We start from the raw sequence: 15,374 nt of genomic DNA, 5'->3' as shown, positions 1-15,374 counted from the left end.
AAAATAGTGAAGAGAGATCTGACAGCGACACGGAAAGAAATTAAGGTTGTATTCTTTTTATTTTTTCATCTCGGTAGTCGGTCCCACTGTATTTAGAATGACGATATATATCTTAATCTCCAACATGTTGGTGATGTTAATGGTAATGCACTTTCTGTTTGTGGTGTGAATACAACAGCATCACCCACCTCTCTCTTATTCTTCTTATACAATGAATGTGGCGAAAACATTCACCTACATATATACACTTTAAACGATATTTTAATTAATTTTTTTTATTTTAAATGCATATTTCATTTACATTTCATAACTTCAAATTAATTTTTTTAAAACTAAGAGAAAATAATTTATATATTGATGGTGTAATTTTTTTTTTTACATTGCCTTACAATAAAAAATTGTCATATAATAAATTTCTTGATTTTAAAAAAATTAAAATTTTTTACTCTGTGGATATATAATCATTAAACCCTAAAACTAATTTATAATTAAAACATTGATGGCGTACTTTCTGTTGCTTGTCTTTTATTTTCATACATAACCAAACAAAAAAAATCCTAAAACTAATTTGAAAACAATTGGTCTTAAACCATTCTTACATTACTTTGATTTTACATTATATAATCATCACACCTGCAACACATCAATAATTTACCACTTTGAACCAAAGGCCCAGTTTATTATTTCACATGAAAACGTAAACATACTGTTATTATTTCATATATTAAATATTAAATATAGAATATACGTATTCAGTATTCAGTATTCACACTCTGTTAATTATTTATTCTACGCAAAGTCGTCTTCTTCGTTGTAAACAATAAAATAAAAACGTGGAAATGGAATATTCCGTTCAAGAAAATTCCACGTCATTGACACCGATTTAATCACAACCAATCCAATGATGTGTGACTCTGTGTCCTGTTTCAGAATCAGACCCACTCCTCTGAGAGAGAGAGGAGAGTCCTCAAAGTTCAGAGGGGTTCATATCACGTTGTTGCCTCGTGCTCTTTTGTACAGTGACAATTATCTCCAACTTTTTCAAGACAATTTCACACATGAGGTGTTTTCATTTCAATGCCCAAGCTATTGATGCCAAGGGTCACTGTTGCTTTTGCTATTGCTATTCTATTCCCATCATACAAATAAATAACGACAAAGAGAACAAAAATACTATGTGATCATAAGCATTAATTTTTATGGACCATATTTCTCATCACCAACTATAGCCATACCATAGCATTAGCCTTTTTGTCATCTCCTTTCCCCCTTCAATTTCCTCTACTTTTTTTTCCCCAGTGCTCGGATTCTCCATATTCCATTATGCTTTTTATGGTCTTCCTCTGCGACTACTTTTGGTTCCCTCTTCCTGTGCCACTGGTTAAACTTTGTCCAATTCAAACAAGCTGCACGTTTTCTACACCAAATTGGTGCTAGGTAAAGAAGCCACTTTTTTTTGGGAATCTAACAGGCCTGTATTACCCTTTTGGTGGAAGTTCTATTCTTTACACGTTGCTGTTTGTCCTTGTCCTTGCAATCCTATACATGTTTCCTTTGTTAGCAGGCACTTTAGTGCTTTTTTCTCTCCCATCTAGCTTGTGTGTTTAAGATTTGCCATATATATGTTGTTATGTTTTCGCTTTTGAATGTGTTATGTAATGCAATAACACCCTTAATTTTGGGGTTATGTTAATACCTCTTTCTGGGATCTTAATTTAGCAGTTGTACTTTTTTTTATAGAAAAAAGTAAGTGAAGATGTTGCTTCCCTTGTTTGTGGAGAAGGGTGATAATTAGTGGATATTGTTGTATAGGCAACTCATCCAACCATGATTAAAGTTTGGCTCTTGGCTTTGATGGTTTTCTCCAATGGATACGCTTCAACTGGAGCGGGCATGAATAATTCCACAATACCAGATTTTGTAAATATTGGGGCTCTCTTCTCTTTCAATACCAGTGTTGGTAAAAGTGTACAAATTGCTATAGAAGCTGCGATTGAAGATGTAAATTCTAATCCAAATATTCTTGGTCAAACCAAGCTGAACCTCTCACTGCAAGAAGATTCAAAGTATAGAGGTTTCCTGAGCATTGCTGAGGGTATGTCTTTCATGGTATCACCCTTCTTGTTTGTTAAAGCTTAAAACACAGATGAAATTACTTCAACTCTGTCAGATTATAGTTCTATGTGATTATAGTTTTGCAGGTCATGGCAAGACAATCGGTGGCAATAATTGGCCCTCATAGCTCTGTAACAGCTCATGTCATAACTCATATTGCAAATGAGCTCCAAGTTCCTCTGCTGTCATTTTCAGCTTTGGACCCTACCCTCTCTTCACTTCAATTCCCATTCTTCATTAGAACTTGTCATAGTGATCTTTATCAAATGGCTGCAATAGCAGACCTTGTTGACTACTATGGTTGGAAAGATGTTATTGCTGTCTACTTTGATGATGATAATGGGAGAAATGGAATTGGCGCATTAGGTGATAAGCTGGCTGAGAAGCGGTGCAGGATATCATATAAAGCACCTTTGAGCCCTGAAGCATCTCTTGAAGAGATTACTAATGTGCTTGTTCAGGTGGCTCTGGCAGAATCACGAGTAATAGTTGTTCATGCCAATACTCAATGGGGGCCCAAGGTGTTTACTGTTGCGAATAATCTTGGGATGATGGGAACTGGGTATGTCTGGATAGCCACTGCTTTCCTCTCTGCTCTGCTTGATATTCAAAATCACCTCTCTTCAGATGCAATCGATGAAATTCAAGGCGTTCTTACACTGCGTATATACACACCAGATTCAAAGCTCAAAAGGAGGTTTGTTTCTAAGTGGAAAAACTTGACTAGTGGAGATAATGCTAATGTCCCCCTTGGATTGAGTTTTGTAGCTCTCTATGCATATGACACTGTTTATGTGCTTGCTCATGCACTTGATGCATTTTTCAAACAAGGTAACCAAATTACATTCTCAACTGATTCAAAGCTATCTAGCATACATGGAGACAATTTGCATCTTGATGCCTTGAAAATCTTTAATGAAGGAAACTTGTTACGCAGTAATATTTACGAGGTTAACATGACTGGTGTATCAGGTCCAATCAAGTATACATCTGATAGAAACCTTGTTAATCCTGCATATGAAATCATTAATGTGGTTGGAACAGGGACTCGGAGGATCGGTTATTGGTCTAATTACTCTGGATTATCAGTTGTCGCTCCAGGAACTCTTCAGTCCAAACCAGCCAGTCTTTCCAGGCAAAGTCAAAAGCTGTTCCCTGTGATTTGGCCTGGAAACACCGATCAGAGACCTCGTGGTTGGGTTTTCCCTAACAATGGAAGGGTCTTAAAGATTGGAGTACCAAAAGGTGTTTTTTACCATGAATTTGTCTCCCAAATAAGAGGCACCGATTTGTTTGAGGGATTCTGCATCGATGTATTTCTTGCTGCAGTGAACCTGTTGTCTTATGCTGTCCCCTATAAGTTCGTACCATATGGGGATGGCAAGAACAATCCTAGTATGACCGAGCTGACTCGTCTGATCACAACCGGCGTGAGTATCATGCCAATGATTTTGTGTGGAGTTTGGATGTTTTATGATAATCTTCTGAGACCAATTTTCTTCATCCCATGCAGGAATTTGATGGTGCTGTTGGTGACATTGCAATTACTACAGAAAGAACAAGGATGGTGGATTTTACTCAGCCATATATTGAGTCTGGTCTTGTGGTAGTAGCACCAGTTAAGAGGGCAGAAACCAATGCTTTGGCCTTTTTGGCTCCGTTTACACCAAAGATGTGGTGTGTCACAGCTATCTTTTTCATATTAGTGGGAGCTGTTGTTTGGATTTTGGAGCATAGGGTGAATGATGAATTTAGGGGACCACCCAAAAAACAATTAATTACTGTTTTATGGTAAGGAAATCTTGTATCTCCCCTCTTTTCCAAAGCTCACCACATTGAAATTTTTTAGAACACAACCTATGTTAATGATACATGCAATAATTATAAAGAGGTTTCAATTATCTTGCTATATTTGCTGGTATATAGCTTTGGTTTTAGCTATTTATGTTTGTAACTTGTTTGCGTTGCATCTGGCAGGTTTAGTTTTTCAACAATGTTCTTTTCCCACCGTAAGTACCAGTTCTTTGTCTATTATGACATCTATGGTCAAAGTGGTAGCTTCTCTTCGATTAATCATGTTGCTTTTCTCTATATCATGCAGGGGAAAATACAGTGAGCACACTTGGTCGCTTTGTGTTGATCATATGGTTATTTGTAGTTCTTATAATTAACTCAAGTTACACGGCAAGTCTTACCTCAATCCTCACAGTGCAACAGCTTTATTCGCCCATTAAAGGCATTGAAAGTTTATTAAGTGGCAAAGAGCCTATTGGGTACACGCAGGGTTCTTTTGCTAGAAATTATTTAGTTCAGGAAATTGGTATTGTTGAGTCCAGGCTTGTTCCTCTAACAACACCAGAAGAAGCTGCTAAAGCACTGAGAAAGGGTCCCCAAAATGGGGGTGTTTCTGCATACATCGATGAGCGTGCCTACATGGACATCTTCCTTTCCACCCGATGTAATTTAACTGTTGTAGGTCAAGAGTTCACCAGAAACGGTTGGGGATTTGTAAGTATCTTCGTCATGGTCTTTACATTTACATTGGTTTTTTCTTTTCCTTTTCTAAAAAGCATGTGTAACTACTGGCAATTTACAATTTTTGGAATGTTTATTAGATGGTTATACTTTGCATCAAATAGTTTCTAAGACAGATGTTACCAAAGCCCATATAAATACTTGCATGCAATAGAAATATCATCCTAGCTGTTTCTAATCTTTGAATTCTTCAATTCTTCATGCCATGCATGATAATAAATGATAGCGAGAGTCAAGAGTCCGCTGGTACATTTGTACAGTTTGTAAAGTCATGTATTCATAAAACATCAGTAGCATTTGACCATACATACAAGTATACAACTTTGTTTTGGAGGAAAACTAGGAAAAACAGACGTGATTTTCTGTATATATTGATTGTAAGCTTGATCAATTTTCCCTATGGCATATTTTTAGGGTCTAATTGAATAAACTTTTCCATAAACTCTTCTAAGGAAAGACAAAAAGAAATAAGTTTCTTCAACATATGTTTTCTGACTTGTATATAAGCCAATTTTAGTTTATGGAAAAACGAATTTCATTCTTTCTTCTAAAAAAGTTTATCCAAATAAATCCTTAATTTATTTACTACTCGATTGAACTGAATTCAACTTGTTATTCTTGGGTGGGTGGAAAAAGTTGAAGGAAACTACCTTTTAATTTTTACATTATTGAGTATAATAAGTTTTATTACCGGTACCTGGAACCTAGTTCTGCATTAATAATATACCCGACTTGATTGTTGGTTCCCATATTTGAATTTGCCATCTTATGGTAATATGTTTTCTTATCCTTCATTTTTCTTCAGGCATTTCCACGAGACTCGCCATTAGCAGTTGACCTGTCAACTGCCATATTGCAAATGATAGATAGTGGAGATTTACAAAGGATCCATGACAAATGGCTTTTGAGTAGTGCTTGCTTATCACAAGGTGCAAAGCTTGAAGTGGAAAGACTCCAACTTAAAAGCTTTTGGGGCCTCTATGTGATCTGTGGGCTTGCCTGTTTGCTCGCACTCTTCATATATCTAATACAGATTTGGAGGCAATACCACAAGCATTACTCTGAAGAACTTGAGTCGGCTGACCAAAGCCCAGGATCATCAAGATCTTCACGTCTTAAGACTTTCCTTTCCTTTGCAGATGAAAAAGAAGAGACCATTAAGAGCCGGACCAAGAGAAGGAAAATGGAGAGGATCTCATACAGAAGCAGTGAGGGAAGCTCATCCATTAACTCCAATAAGGGATATGCTTCACGCAGAAGTGAATGTGCTGGCGAAGTATGACCAACAGTTGCCATTTCTGCACGATTTTCTAGCCTTTTATTACATCTGTAACCCTCCTCATCCCTACTGCAAATAGTGGCCTACTAGTACTTTTTTCCCCCTAGTAAATATACGTTGGATAAATTAAAACTTTTGCTAGCTATATGTAACACTCACTTTTAACTTGGTCTTTATACAAAAAAAAAAAAAAGGTTTTGATTCAGTTTATATATGTAAAATCAATTTCAATTCACTTGCAGATTGCAATCATGATAACAGTGTCACTATTTGTCTTATGTGGTCAATGGAATGGATTATAACATAACATCAGTTATTTGTCTAATGAAGATGAAAACTACATAAGCAGTAGGTTAAATGTAAAGGCTTACCAACGTGAGCAAGGTTGAGACCATCGTTGGATTGACCATCATAGCTTTACTCTAATAGCCTTAGCATAACAACGAGCCTTCAATGGATACAAATTGAGATGACAATGACCACCCATCATTTCCATATTCTGTAATAACACTTTCCTGCTTGACACCATATTTAGTTGCTAGAGCGTGTACTTCTACATCTCGTAGAACAATATCTTCCTCCTTTTGAAGCTCCACCATCTTCTTAATCTTCACGTACAAGTCATACACTGCATTTCAATTTGTGGAGAGGTTTCTAACAATTATGACTTTCTCAAGCTACTTTGTTTCCTAGCCAGTGTGATCACATTGAACACAGTGAAAACTGCAATTCTAACAGTAAATCAAGATCTAAGTGGAAGAAAAGTTTTTACTTCTTTTGTGCATGTGAAGGGAGAAAAGGAGGAAAAATGAACTAGTTGTTGTGTGCAGTTCACAATTTATCATAACTACAGACAACAAATGTTCAATTTTGAACCTATTTGGATAATTTTTTCTAAAAGCACTTATAGAAGAGAAAAATAATTTTTTTTATTAATTAAAACTAAATTATGAATGAGTTAAAAATAAGATTTTGGATTTTTACAAATTAGCTTATATATAAGTTGATTTTAGTTTATGTATAAACTAATTTTAAATCCTGGAGAAATTCATTTCATTTTCTCTTTCTATTTTTTTTCTCTTAGAAGTGCTTTTGAAAAAATTATCCAAACAGACTTTTTATGTGTAAAGACAGATTGTGGATTAGGGTTACATATGAAGTTAGAAACATAACTTCACACAGCTAGTCTGATAGAAAGAAACATCAATTCATAATTTGAGAGCCACATAATCGAATAATTGGTGTGTATTATAATTGTACACAATAGGAGTAAGCCGAAAATAATTGGCACACAATATTTGATTGCATATTTTCAAGAATCAAATTACACTGATTTGAGAGCAAAACTTAAATTTAACCTGTGTATAATGTCAATTTAGAACTGCACGTGAAGTTAGAGCACGGGATGAGTATGGTTTCCAACTTCCGCTCCTTCTATAGACTGTCATACAATACAAAGTATAAAGCGAAATCAGGTGAAAAATCTAATCACGGGATATCTTTGATATGTCATAATAATCATTTATTTTGGTTCACATGAGCTAACGGACAAACTAAATGGTTCCGATTCATGTTTGCATAGCATTATGACATCCATAATAGGTCTATGATGTACAAGAAATTCTGATATGATACAAAGTTTTTAAAACATCTTTAATTGTAGTTCTTACAAGTAATTTATTAAGATTGCTATTTTATTTTAAATGAGATCTATCATGTCACATTATTCTTAAATAATTTATATTATATTTTTACAATTTTTTTCGATGATTGGATCTTATAAACAATCCTTATTTTATAATTTTTTATTTACACTTCACTTTTTGACCACTTAAAAAATTAATGTAATTATTATAATTAAATATTAATTGAATTAAACATAATAAATAATATTTTTACATATAAAATAATAAAATTCACATAACTAATTTAATGTGTATAAAAAATATTAAATATTAAAAGTAAAAAAATTACATAACCATGAAAAATATATAACATTATAGGTGATTAATTTATGATTCATGAAAGATGAAAAGTTAATAATGCATGACTAATTTTTTATTTACGAGAGTAATTTATTTATGAGTAACATTACTTACTTTAGAGTCATTTATTTTTAAGCAATTTTCTGGGGCGTATCACACTCCAATGAGAGTTACTAGTAAATGTCATTACTTATAGGTAAAATACACTACAAGAGATCATTTAAGATCCCCTCCTACCCTCCCCAATGCCTTATAAAATATATTAATGTACAGTTAGCTGAATCCTAAAGTCTAAACACCAAGGACGATACAGATGCCATTCCATGGTAAGTTTGAGTTAGAGTAGTCAATAGAAGTCGATTGTTCCATTAGGTAAATGTAAACACATTTTGCTCCATTCTGTAAATGTTAACTCATTTTGCTTCAAGCTGCAACCAACCGCTCTATTTCTATTGATTAATTCTTAAGCCATCCGAGCAAGGCCAAGGCACTAGTTATTGTCCTTGCAATCCTATGCTTGTTTCCTTTATTAGCGGGCACTTTAGTGCTTTTTTCTTTCTCATCTTGCTTGTGTGTTTAAGATTTGCTTTACATATGTTGTTATGTTTGGCTTTTGAATTTGTTATGTTGAAACCTCTTTCTGGGATATTAATTTAGTAGTTGTAATTTTGTATTTCAGAAAATAAAAAAGTGGAGATGTTGCTTCAGTTGTTTGTGGAAGACGGTGATCATTAGTCGCAATTGTTATATAGGCAACTCATCCAACATGATTAAAGTTTGGCTCTTGGCTTTGATGGTTATCTCCAATGGGTACGCTTCAACTGGGGAGGGCAGGAATAATTCCACAAGACCATATTATGTAAATATTGGGGCTCTCTTCTCTTTTAATACCAGTGTTGGTAGAAGTATACAAATTGCTATAGAAGCTGCAGTTGAAGATGTAAATTCTAATCCAAATATTCTTGGTCAAACCAAGCTGAACCTCTCACTGCAAGAAGATTCAAAGTATAGAGGTTTCCTGAGCATTGTTGAGGGTATGTCTTTCACAGTATCACCCTTGTGTTAAAGTTTAAAAAAGATCTTTCTCAGCCACAGATGAAGTTACTTCAACTTTGTCAGATTATAGTTCTATGTGATTACAGTTTTGCAGGTCATGGCAAGAAAAACGGTGGCAATAATTGGCCCTCATAGCTCTGTAACAGCTCATGTCATAACTCATATTGCAAATGAGCTTCAAGTTCCTCTGCTGTCATTTTCAGCTTTGGACCCTACCCTCTCTTCACTTGAATTCCCATTCTTCATTAGAACTTGTCATAGTGATCTTTATCAAATGGCTGCAATAGCAGACCTTGTTGACTACTATGGTTGGAAAGATGTTATTGCTGTCTACATTGATGATGATAATGGGAGAAATGGAATTGGTGCATTAGGTGATAAGCTGGCTGAGAAGCGGTGCAGGATATCATATAAAGCACCTTTGAGCCCCGAAGCATCTCTTGAAGAGATTACTAATGTGCTTGTTCAGGTGGCTCTGGCAGATTCACGGGTAATAGTTGTTCATGCCGATACTCAATGGGGCCCCAAGGTGTTTACTGTTGCAAATAATCTTGGGATGATGAAAGCTGGGTATGTCTGGATAGCCACTGCTTTCCTCTCTTCTCTGCTTGATATCAACAATCCCCTCTCTTCAGAAGCAATGGATGAAATTCAAGGAGTTCTTACACTGCGTATATACACGACAGATTCAGAGCTCAAAAGGAGGTTTGTTTCTAAGTGGAAAAACATGACCAGTGGAAATAATGCTAATGTCCCCCTTGGATTAAGTTTTTTAGCTCTTTATGCATATGACACTATTTATATGCTTGCTCATGGACTTGATGCATTTTTCAAACAAGGTAACCAAATTACTTTCTCAACTGATTCAAAGCTATCTAGCCTACATGGAGACAACTTGCATCTTGATGCCTTGAAAATTTTTAATGAAGGAAATTTATTACGCAATAACATTTATGAGATTAACATGACTGGTGTGTCAGGTCCAATCAAGTATACATCTGACAGAAACCTTGTTAATCCTGCATATGAAATCATTAATGTGGTCGGAACAGGAACTCGAAGGATCGGTTATTGGTCTAATTACTCTGGATTATCAGTTGTTCCTCCAGAAAAACTTCATTCCAAACCAGCCAGTCTTTGCAGGGAAAATCAAAACTTGTTCCCTGTGATTTGGCCTGGAAACACCGTTCAGAGACCTCGCGGTTGGGTTTTTCCAAACAATGGAAGGGTCTTAAAGATTGTAGTACCAAAAAGCGTTAGTTACCCCGAGTTTGTCTCGCAAATAAAAGGCACTCATTTGTTTGAGGGATTCTGCATTGATGTATTTCTTGCTGCAGTTAACCTGCTGTCTTATGCTGTTCCCTATAAGTTCGTCACATATGGAGATGGCAAGAACAATCCTAGTATGACTGAGCTTACTCGTCTGATCACAACGGGTGTGAGTATTGTTAAACCAGTAAAAAAATTTCTTTCTTTTTTACTGTGGTAATTAATTATGGTTGCTTTTCTATTGCAATTATATTTGTTCAATTTAATGAGTAATGTCCTTCTAAATACTTGATTTTTGACAAATCTATACACTTAATGATGATAAATACATGTTTTTGTCGACGGCATGTATGAGCATGATATATGGATGTCATTTTCTAATGTACTTGCCTTCTATATGAATAAAAAATATGTAAAATAGTATAGTTATCCAACAAATACGTGATTGTTTTGTTCTCTCACTTTCCTTTTCTCTGTTTTTATGGTTTTAATGTTTTATTGTTCTACTGACAATTACATTTTCTAACAAGTATCAAGCCAATAATTGTGTGGAGTTTGGATTTTTATTATAACCTCGGACCAATTTTCTTCATCCTGTGCAGGAATTTGATGGTGCAGTAGGTGACATTGCAATTACTTCAGAAAGAACAAGGATGGTGGATTTTACTCAGCCATATATTGAGTCTGGTCTAGTGGTAGTAGCACCAGTTAGGAGAGCAGAATCTAGTGCTTTGCCCTTTTTGGCCCCGTTTACACCAATGATGTGGTTTGTCATAGCGATCTTTTTCATATTAGTGGGAGCTGTTGTTTGGATTTTGGAGCATAAGGTGAATGATGAATTTAGGGGACCACCCAAAAAACAATTAGTTACTGTTTTATGGTAAGGAAATCTTGTATTTCCCCCCGTTTACAAGGCTCACCATATTCTAACATTTTTAGAACACAACAAATGTTAATGATACAAGCCATAATTAAAAAGAGGTTTCAATTTCCCTATTATCTCTGCCTGTATATAGCTTGTTATTTATGTTTGTAACTTGTTTGTGTTGCATCTGGCAGGTTTAGTTTTTCAACAATGTTCTTTTCCCACCGTAAGTACCAGTTCTCTGTCTATTATGACATCTATGGTCAATGTGGTAGTTTCCCTTCGATTAATTAAGTTGTGTTTCTCTATACCATGCAGGGGAAAATACAGTGAGCACACTTGGTCGCTTTGTGTTGATCATATGGTTATTTGTAGTTCTTATAATTAACTCAAGTTACACGGCAAGTCTAACCTCAATCCTCACAGTGCAACAGCTTTATTCACCCATTAAAGGCATTGAAAGTTTAGTAAATGGCAAAGAGCCTATTGGGTACAAGCAGGGCTCATTTGCTGGAAATTATTTAGTTCAGGAAATTGGTATCGATGAATCCAGGCTTGTTCCTCTAACAACACCGGAAGAAGCTGCTAAAGCACTGAGAAAGGGTCCCCAAAATGGCGGTGTTGCTGCATACATTGATGAGCGTGCCTACATTGACATCTTCCTCTCCAGCCGTTGTGATTTAACTGTTGTAGGTCAAGAGTTCACTAGAAACGGTTGGGGATTTGTAAGTATCTTCCAAATGGTCTTTACTCTTTACAATTTACATTTTTTTTCTTTTCCTTTTCTAAGAATCAACTGTAACTACTTGCAATTTACAATTTTTTTTAATGATTGTTAGATATTACATTGCATAGTTTCTAAGACAGACATTACCAAAACCCATACTTGGAAGGTTTCACATGGCTTGCGTATTGATGAAATCCCCCCCAATACTTGCATGCAATAGAAATATGTTAAAAAATTAACAATTAATATTTCCAAATAAATGAAGAAAGTGGAAAGTTAAGAGATACATACAAAAGGTGCTAAATGTATCTTGACTCTTGAAAAACCCCACTATCATCATGAGAAGTAAATGAAGAGGTGAGACATTTATGATTATAGTCTTAAATCTCGACTATAAAAAAAGATATTGTAATGAGAAGAGATACCACTTATTCAGAGGTTGAAAAAGAATTATTGCCCTATGTGAGAAGGAGGAGGGGGTTGTAATGGAGAGTTTCTCAAGTTTATCCGAAAAACTTGTAATGTGATTTGAGATAATAAATGTTTGTTACGATGTTCCGATTAAGAATGACAAATGAATATATCAGATAACTTTTTAGGCTAATCATAATGGATTGAATAAAAATAATTCATTAATCTATTTAGATTCATTAAAAGTTCACAAAAAAATCCAATCCAATTAATTTATTTAAAGCAAAAAATTTCATCTAATTCATCCATTAATAACTTTTTCATGGATGGATATTCAATCATCAATAAAAATAATACTTAAAAATTAAATAATTTTTATTTTTTAAAATATCTTATTTCTTTCACTTTTCTTTATAAGTCATTATATTTTATATAGTCTTTTAAAATTAACAAAACACTTTTTATGTTAAAATAAAATTTTAAAATTTTAATGGATTGTGAAAAAGTAGTGGGTGGATTACTAACTATCTATAAAACTAAATCGATAGATTGAATTTGATCCATTATTTATTTTTATTATAATGAATAAATTAGATGGACCTGCTTGTAGATGAATCGAATGGATGATGGATAAATAAACTTATTTGTCATCTCTAATTTTAGTGGATGTAAGCATCAAGTGTCAAAATACGTTAAATCCATGTCTCCACTATTTTATATTTGTGTTGTTTATGTATATCCATACCCTTTGATCTTCATTGTGCATAAAAAGGGGATTTTTCACCAACAAAATATCACCTTATCTTGTTCTAATCTTTAAATTCTTCAATTCTTCCTGCCATGCATGCCCTTAACGATGAGTCAAGAGTCCACTAAAAACGTTTGTACAGTTTGTAAAAGCATGTAATCATAAAACATCAATAGCATCTAACTATACATACAACTTTGTTTTGGAGGCAAAGGGGAAAAAACAAAGATGTGATTTTCTTTATATATTGAAAGCTTTAATTGATCAATCTTCCCGGAGCATATTCTTAATCTATTTATTGCTCAAATAAACTGAATTCAACTTGTTATTCTTAGTAAGAAGGGAAATGTTAGAAAAACTCACTTCAGATGTCTCAATTCTTGAGATGCAACTCATATATCTATTGAACAACTTCAGTCGATGTCAATTTATTTTAAGATGAAATTTAACATGACATTAGAGTCTATTGTTCATCTTGATAAATTGTTTATTCTAGTAGTCTTGCCTATTTTGGTAGATATCTATGGAGAAGGTAGGAGTGGGGATTGGAAGGTCTCACATCACGTCTCACTTCTTGGGATGCAACTATGCAACTTATATATCTATTGAACAACTTCACTTAATGTCAATGGATATTAAGATGAAATTTAACAAAAGTTGAAAGAAATTAGTATTACCTTTTAATTTTTACATTATTGAAAATAATAAGTTCTATTACCGGTCCTGGAATCTAGTTCAGGATTCTTGATTGTTTGTTCCCACATTTAAAGTTGCCAGCTTATGGTAACATGTCTTCTCATCCTTTATATTTCTTCAGGCCTTTCCACGAGACTCGCAATTAGCAGTTGACCTGTCAACTTCCATATTGCAAATGATAGATAGTGGAGATTTACAAAGGATCCATGACAAATGGCTTTTAAGTCGAGCTTGCATATCACAGGGTGCAAAGCTAGAAGTGGAAAGACTCCAACTTAAAAGCTTTTGGGGCATCTATGTGATCTGTGGGCTAGCCTGTTTGCTTGCACTCTTCATACATCTTATACATATTTGGAAGCAATACCACAAGCATTACCCAGAGGAACTTCGGTCCACTGACCAAAGGTCAGGATCATCAAGATCTTCACGACTTAAGACTTTCCTTTCATTTGTAGATGAAAAGGAAGAGACCATTAAGAGCCGGTCCAAGAGAAGGAAAAAGGAGAGGATTTCATACAGAAGCATCGAGTCATCCATCAACTCCAATAAGGGGATATGCTTCACGCAGAAGTGAATGTGCTAGCAAAGTATGACCAACTGTTGCCATTTCTGCACGATTATCTATAGTCTCTTATTACATCTGCAATCCTCTTCATCCCTACTGCAACTAGTATTTTTTCCCCTATTAAATATTCGTTGGATAATCTAAAGCTTTTGGTATGTAATACTTATTTTTAACTTGGTCTTTCTACCAAAAAAAATAGTTTTTGATTCAGTTAATATATGTAAAACCACATTCAGCAGAAATAAATAAATAAATAATATATATATATATATATATATATATATATATATATATATGTAAAACCAATTTAGATTCCTTATGAGGCCAATGGATTATATAACGTAACATCAGTTATTTGTCTTATGAATGTAAAAAATACATAAGCAATAAGTTAAATGTAAAGGCTTACCAACGTGAACATGGTTGAGACTGTCGTTGGATAGACAATCATAGCTTTACTCTAATACCCTTAGCATAACAACGAGCCTTCGCAGGAAACAAAATAAGATGACAATGACCACCCACCATTTCCATGTGCTGTACTAATACTTTCCTGCTTTGACTATAATTAGTTGCTAGAGTTGTATGTACTGCTACATGTCGTGGAACACTATCATCCTCCTCTTGCAGCTCCTACATCTTCTTAATCATCACGTACATTTCATGTCCTGCATTTCAATTTGCAGAGAGGTTCCTAACAAATACGATTTTCTCAAGCTACTTTGTTTCTTAGCCAGTGTGATCACAATGAACGCAGTGAAAACTGCAATTCCCACAATTTATCACAACTACAGACAACGGATGTACAATTTTATGGGTAAGCACCCATTATACATGAGGGTTACATATGAAACCAGAAACATAACATAACACAGCTAATCTGATACAATAAACGTCAATTCATATTCTGAGCCACATGAAACGGATAAATGGTGTTATCATATTTGAAGGCAATAGGAATGAACCGAAACAATTTCGCATATACAATATATGATTTGCATATCTTACATGAATCAAATTAAAAGGATTTGAGACCAAAACTTAAATTTAACCTATATATAATGTCAGTTTAGAACTGCACGGGGATGTTAGAGCACGGGATGTGCATGGCTGGCTTTCCAAC

General features: G+C 34.6%; 2 protein-coding genes and 1 long non-coding RNA gene across 12 annotated transcripts; 2 read left to right on the top strand and 1 right to left on the bottom strand.

Annotated features, from left to right (window-relative positions):
- The first annotated feature begins 943 nt into the window (after positions 1-943).
- LOC109800250 (glutamate receptor 3.6) lies at positions 944-6,134 on the top strand. 7 transcript variants are annotated; one of them, XM_083066337.1, is made up of 8 exons: positions 944-1,437; positions 1,813-2,109; positions 2,202-2,946; positions 3,160-3,545; positions 3,629-3,906; positions 4,093-4,124; positions 4,217-4,623; positions 5,456-6,134. In XM_083066337.1, exons 2-8 carry the CDS (start codon positions 1,828-1,830, stop codon positions 5,930-5,932), a joined length of 2,607 nt encoding a protein of 868 aa, XP_082922463.1. In that variant the 5' UTR covers positions 944-1,437; positions 1,813-1,827; the 3' UTR covers positions 5,933-6,134. The 7 variants fall into 7 exon arrangements, with proteins under 7 accessions (XP_082922463.1, XP_082922462.1, XP_082922460.1 ...); XM_083066336.1 differs by having other exon boundaries at positions 3,088-3,545; XM_083066334.1 differs by having other exon boundaries at positions 2,202-3,545.
- LOC145953015 (uncharacterized) lies at positions 3,546-8,071 on the bottom strand. Its single transcript, XR_014430540.1, has 2 exons — positions 7,288-8,071; positions 3,546-6,652 (listed from the first exon to the last, which is right to left on the bottom strand). It is a non-coding gene; the product is annotated as an uncharacterized LOC145953015 (long non-coding RNA).
- A 41-nt stretch (positions 8,072-8,112) lies between these two features.
- On the top strand, positions 8,113-14,520 carry LOC109800990 (glutamate receptor 3.6). 4 transcript variants are annotated; one of them, XM_083066333.1, is made up of 8 exons: positions 8,113-8,240; positions 8,594-8,948; positions 9,057-9,809; positions 9,951-10,408; positions 10,842-11,119; positions 11,299-11,330; positions 11,423-11,829; positions 13,808-14,520. In XM_083066333.1, the coding sequence occupies exons 1-8, from the start codon at positions 8,238-8,240 to the stop codon at positions 14,258-14,260; spliced, it is 2,739 nt and encodes a 912-aa protein (XP_082922459.1). In that variant the 5' UTR covers positions 8,113-8,237; the 3' UTR covers positions 14,261-14,520. The 4 variants fall into 4 exon arrangements, with proteins under 4 accessions (XP_082922459.1, XP_020217527.1, XP_082922458.1 ...); XM_020361938.3 differs by having other exon boundaries at positions 9,057-10,408; XM_083066332.1 differs by having other exon boundaries at positions 8,208-8,286; positions 9,057-10,408.
- Positions 14,521-15,374: the final 854 nt, after the last annotated feature.

Source organism: Cajanus cajan, chromosome 11 (genome assembly GCF_000230855.2).
Source record: "Cajanus cajan strain Asha chromosome 11, NIPB_CcT2T_4, whole genome shotgun sequence".
Lineage (NCBI taxonomy): Eukaryota > Viridiplantae > Streptophyta > Magnoliopsida > Fabales > Fabaceae > Cajanus > Cajanus cajan.
The sequence above is the reverse complement of the archived record's forward strand: the minus strand, read 5'-3'. Positions and strand labels throughout refer to the sequence as shown.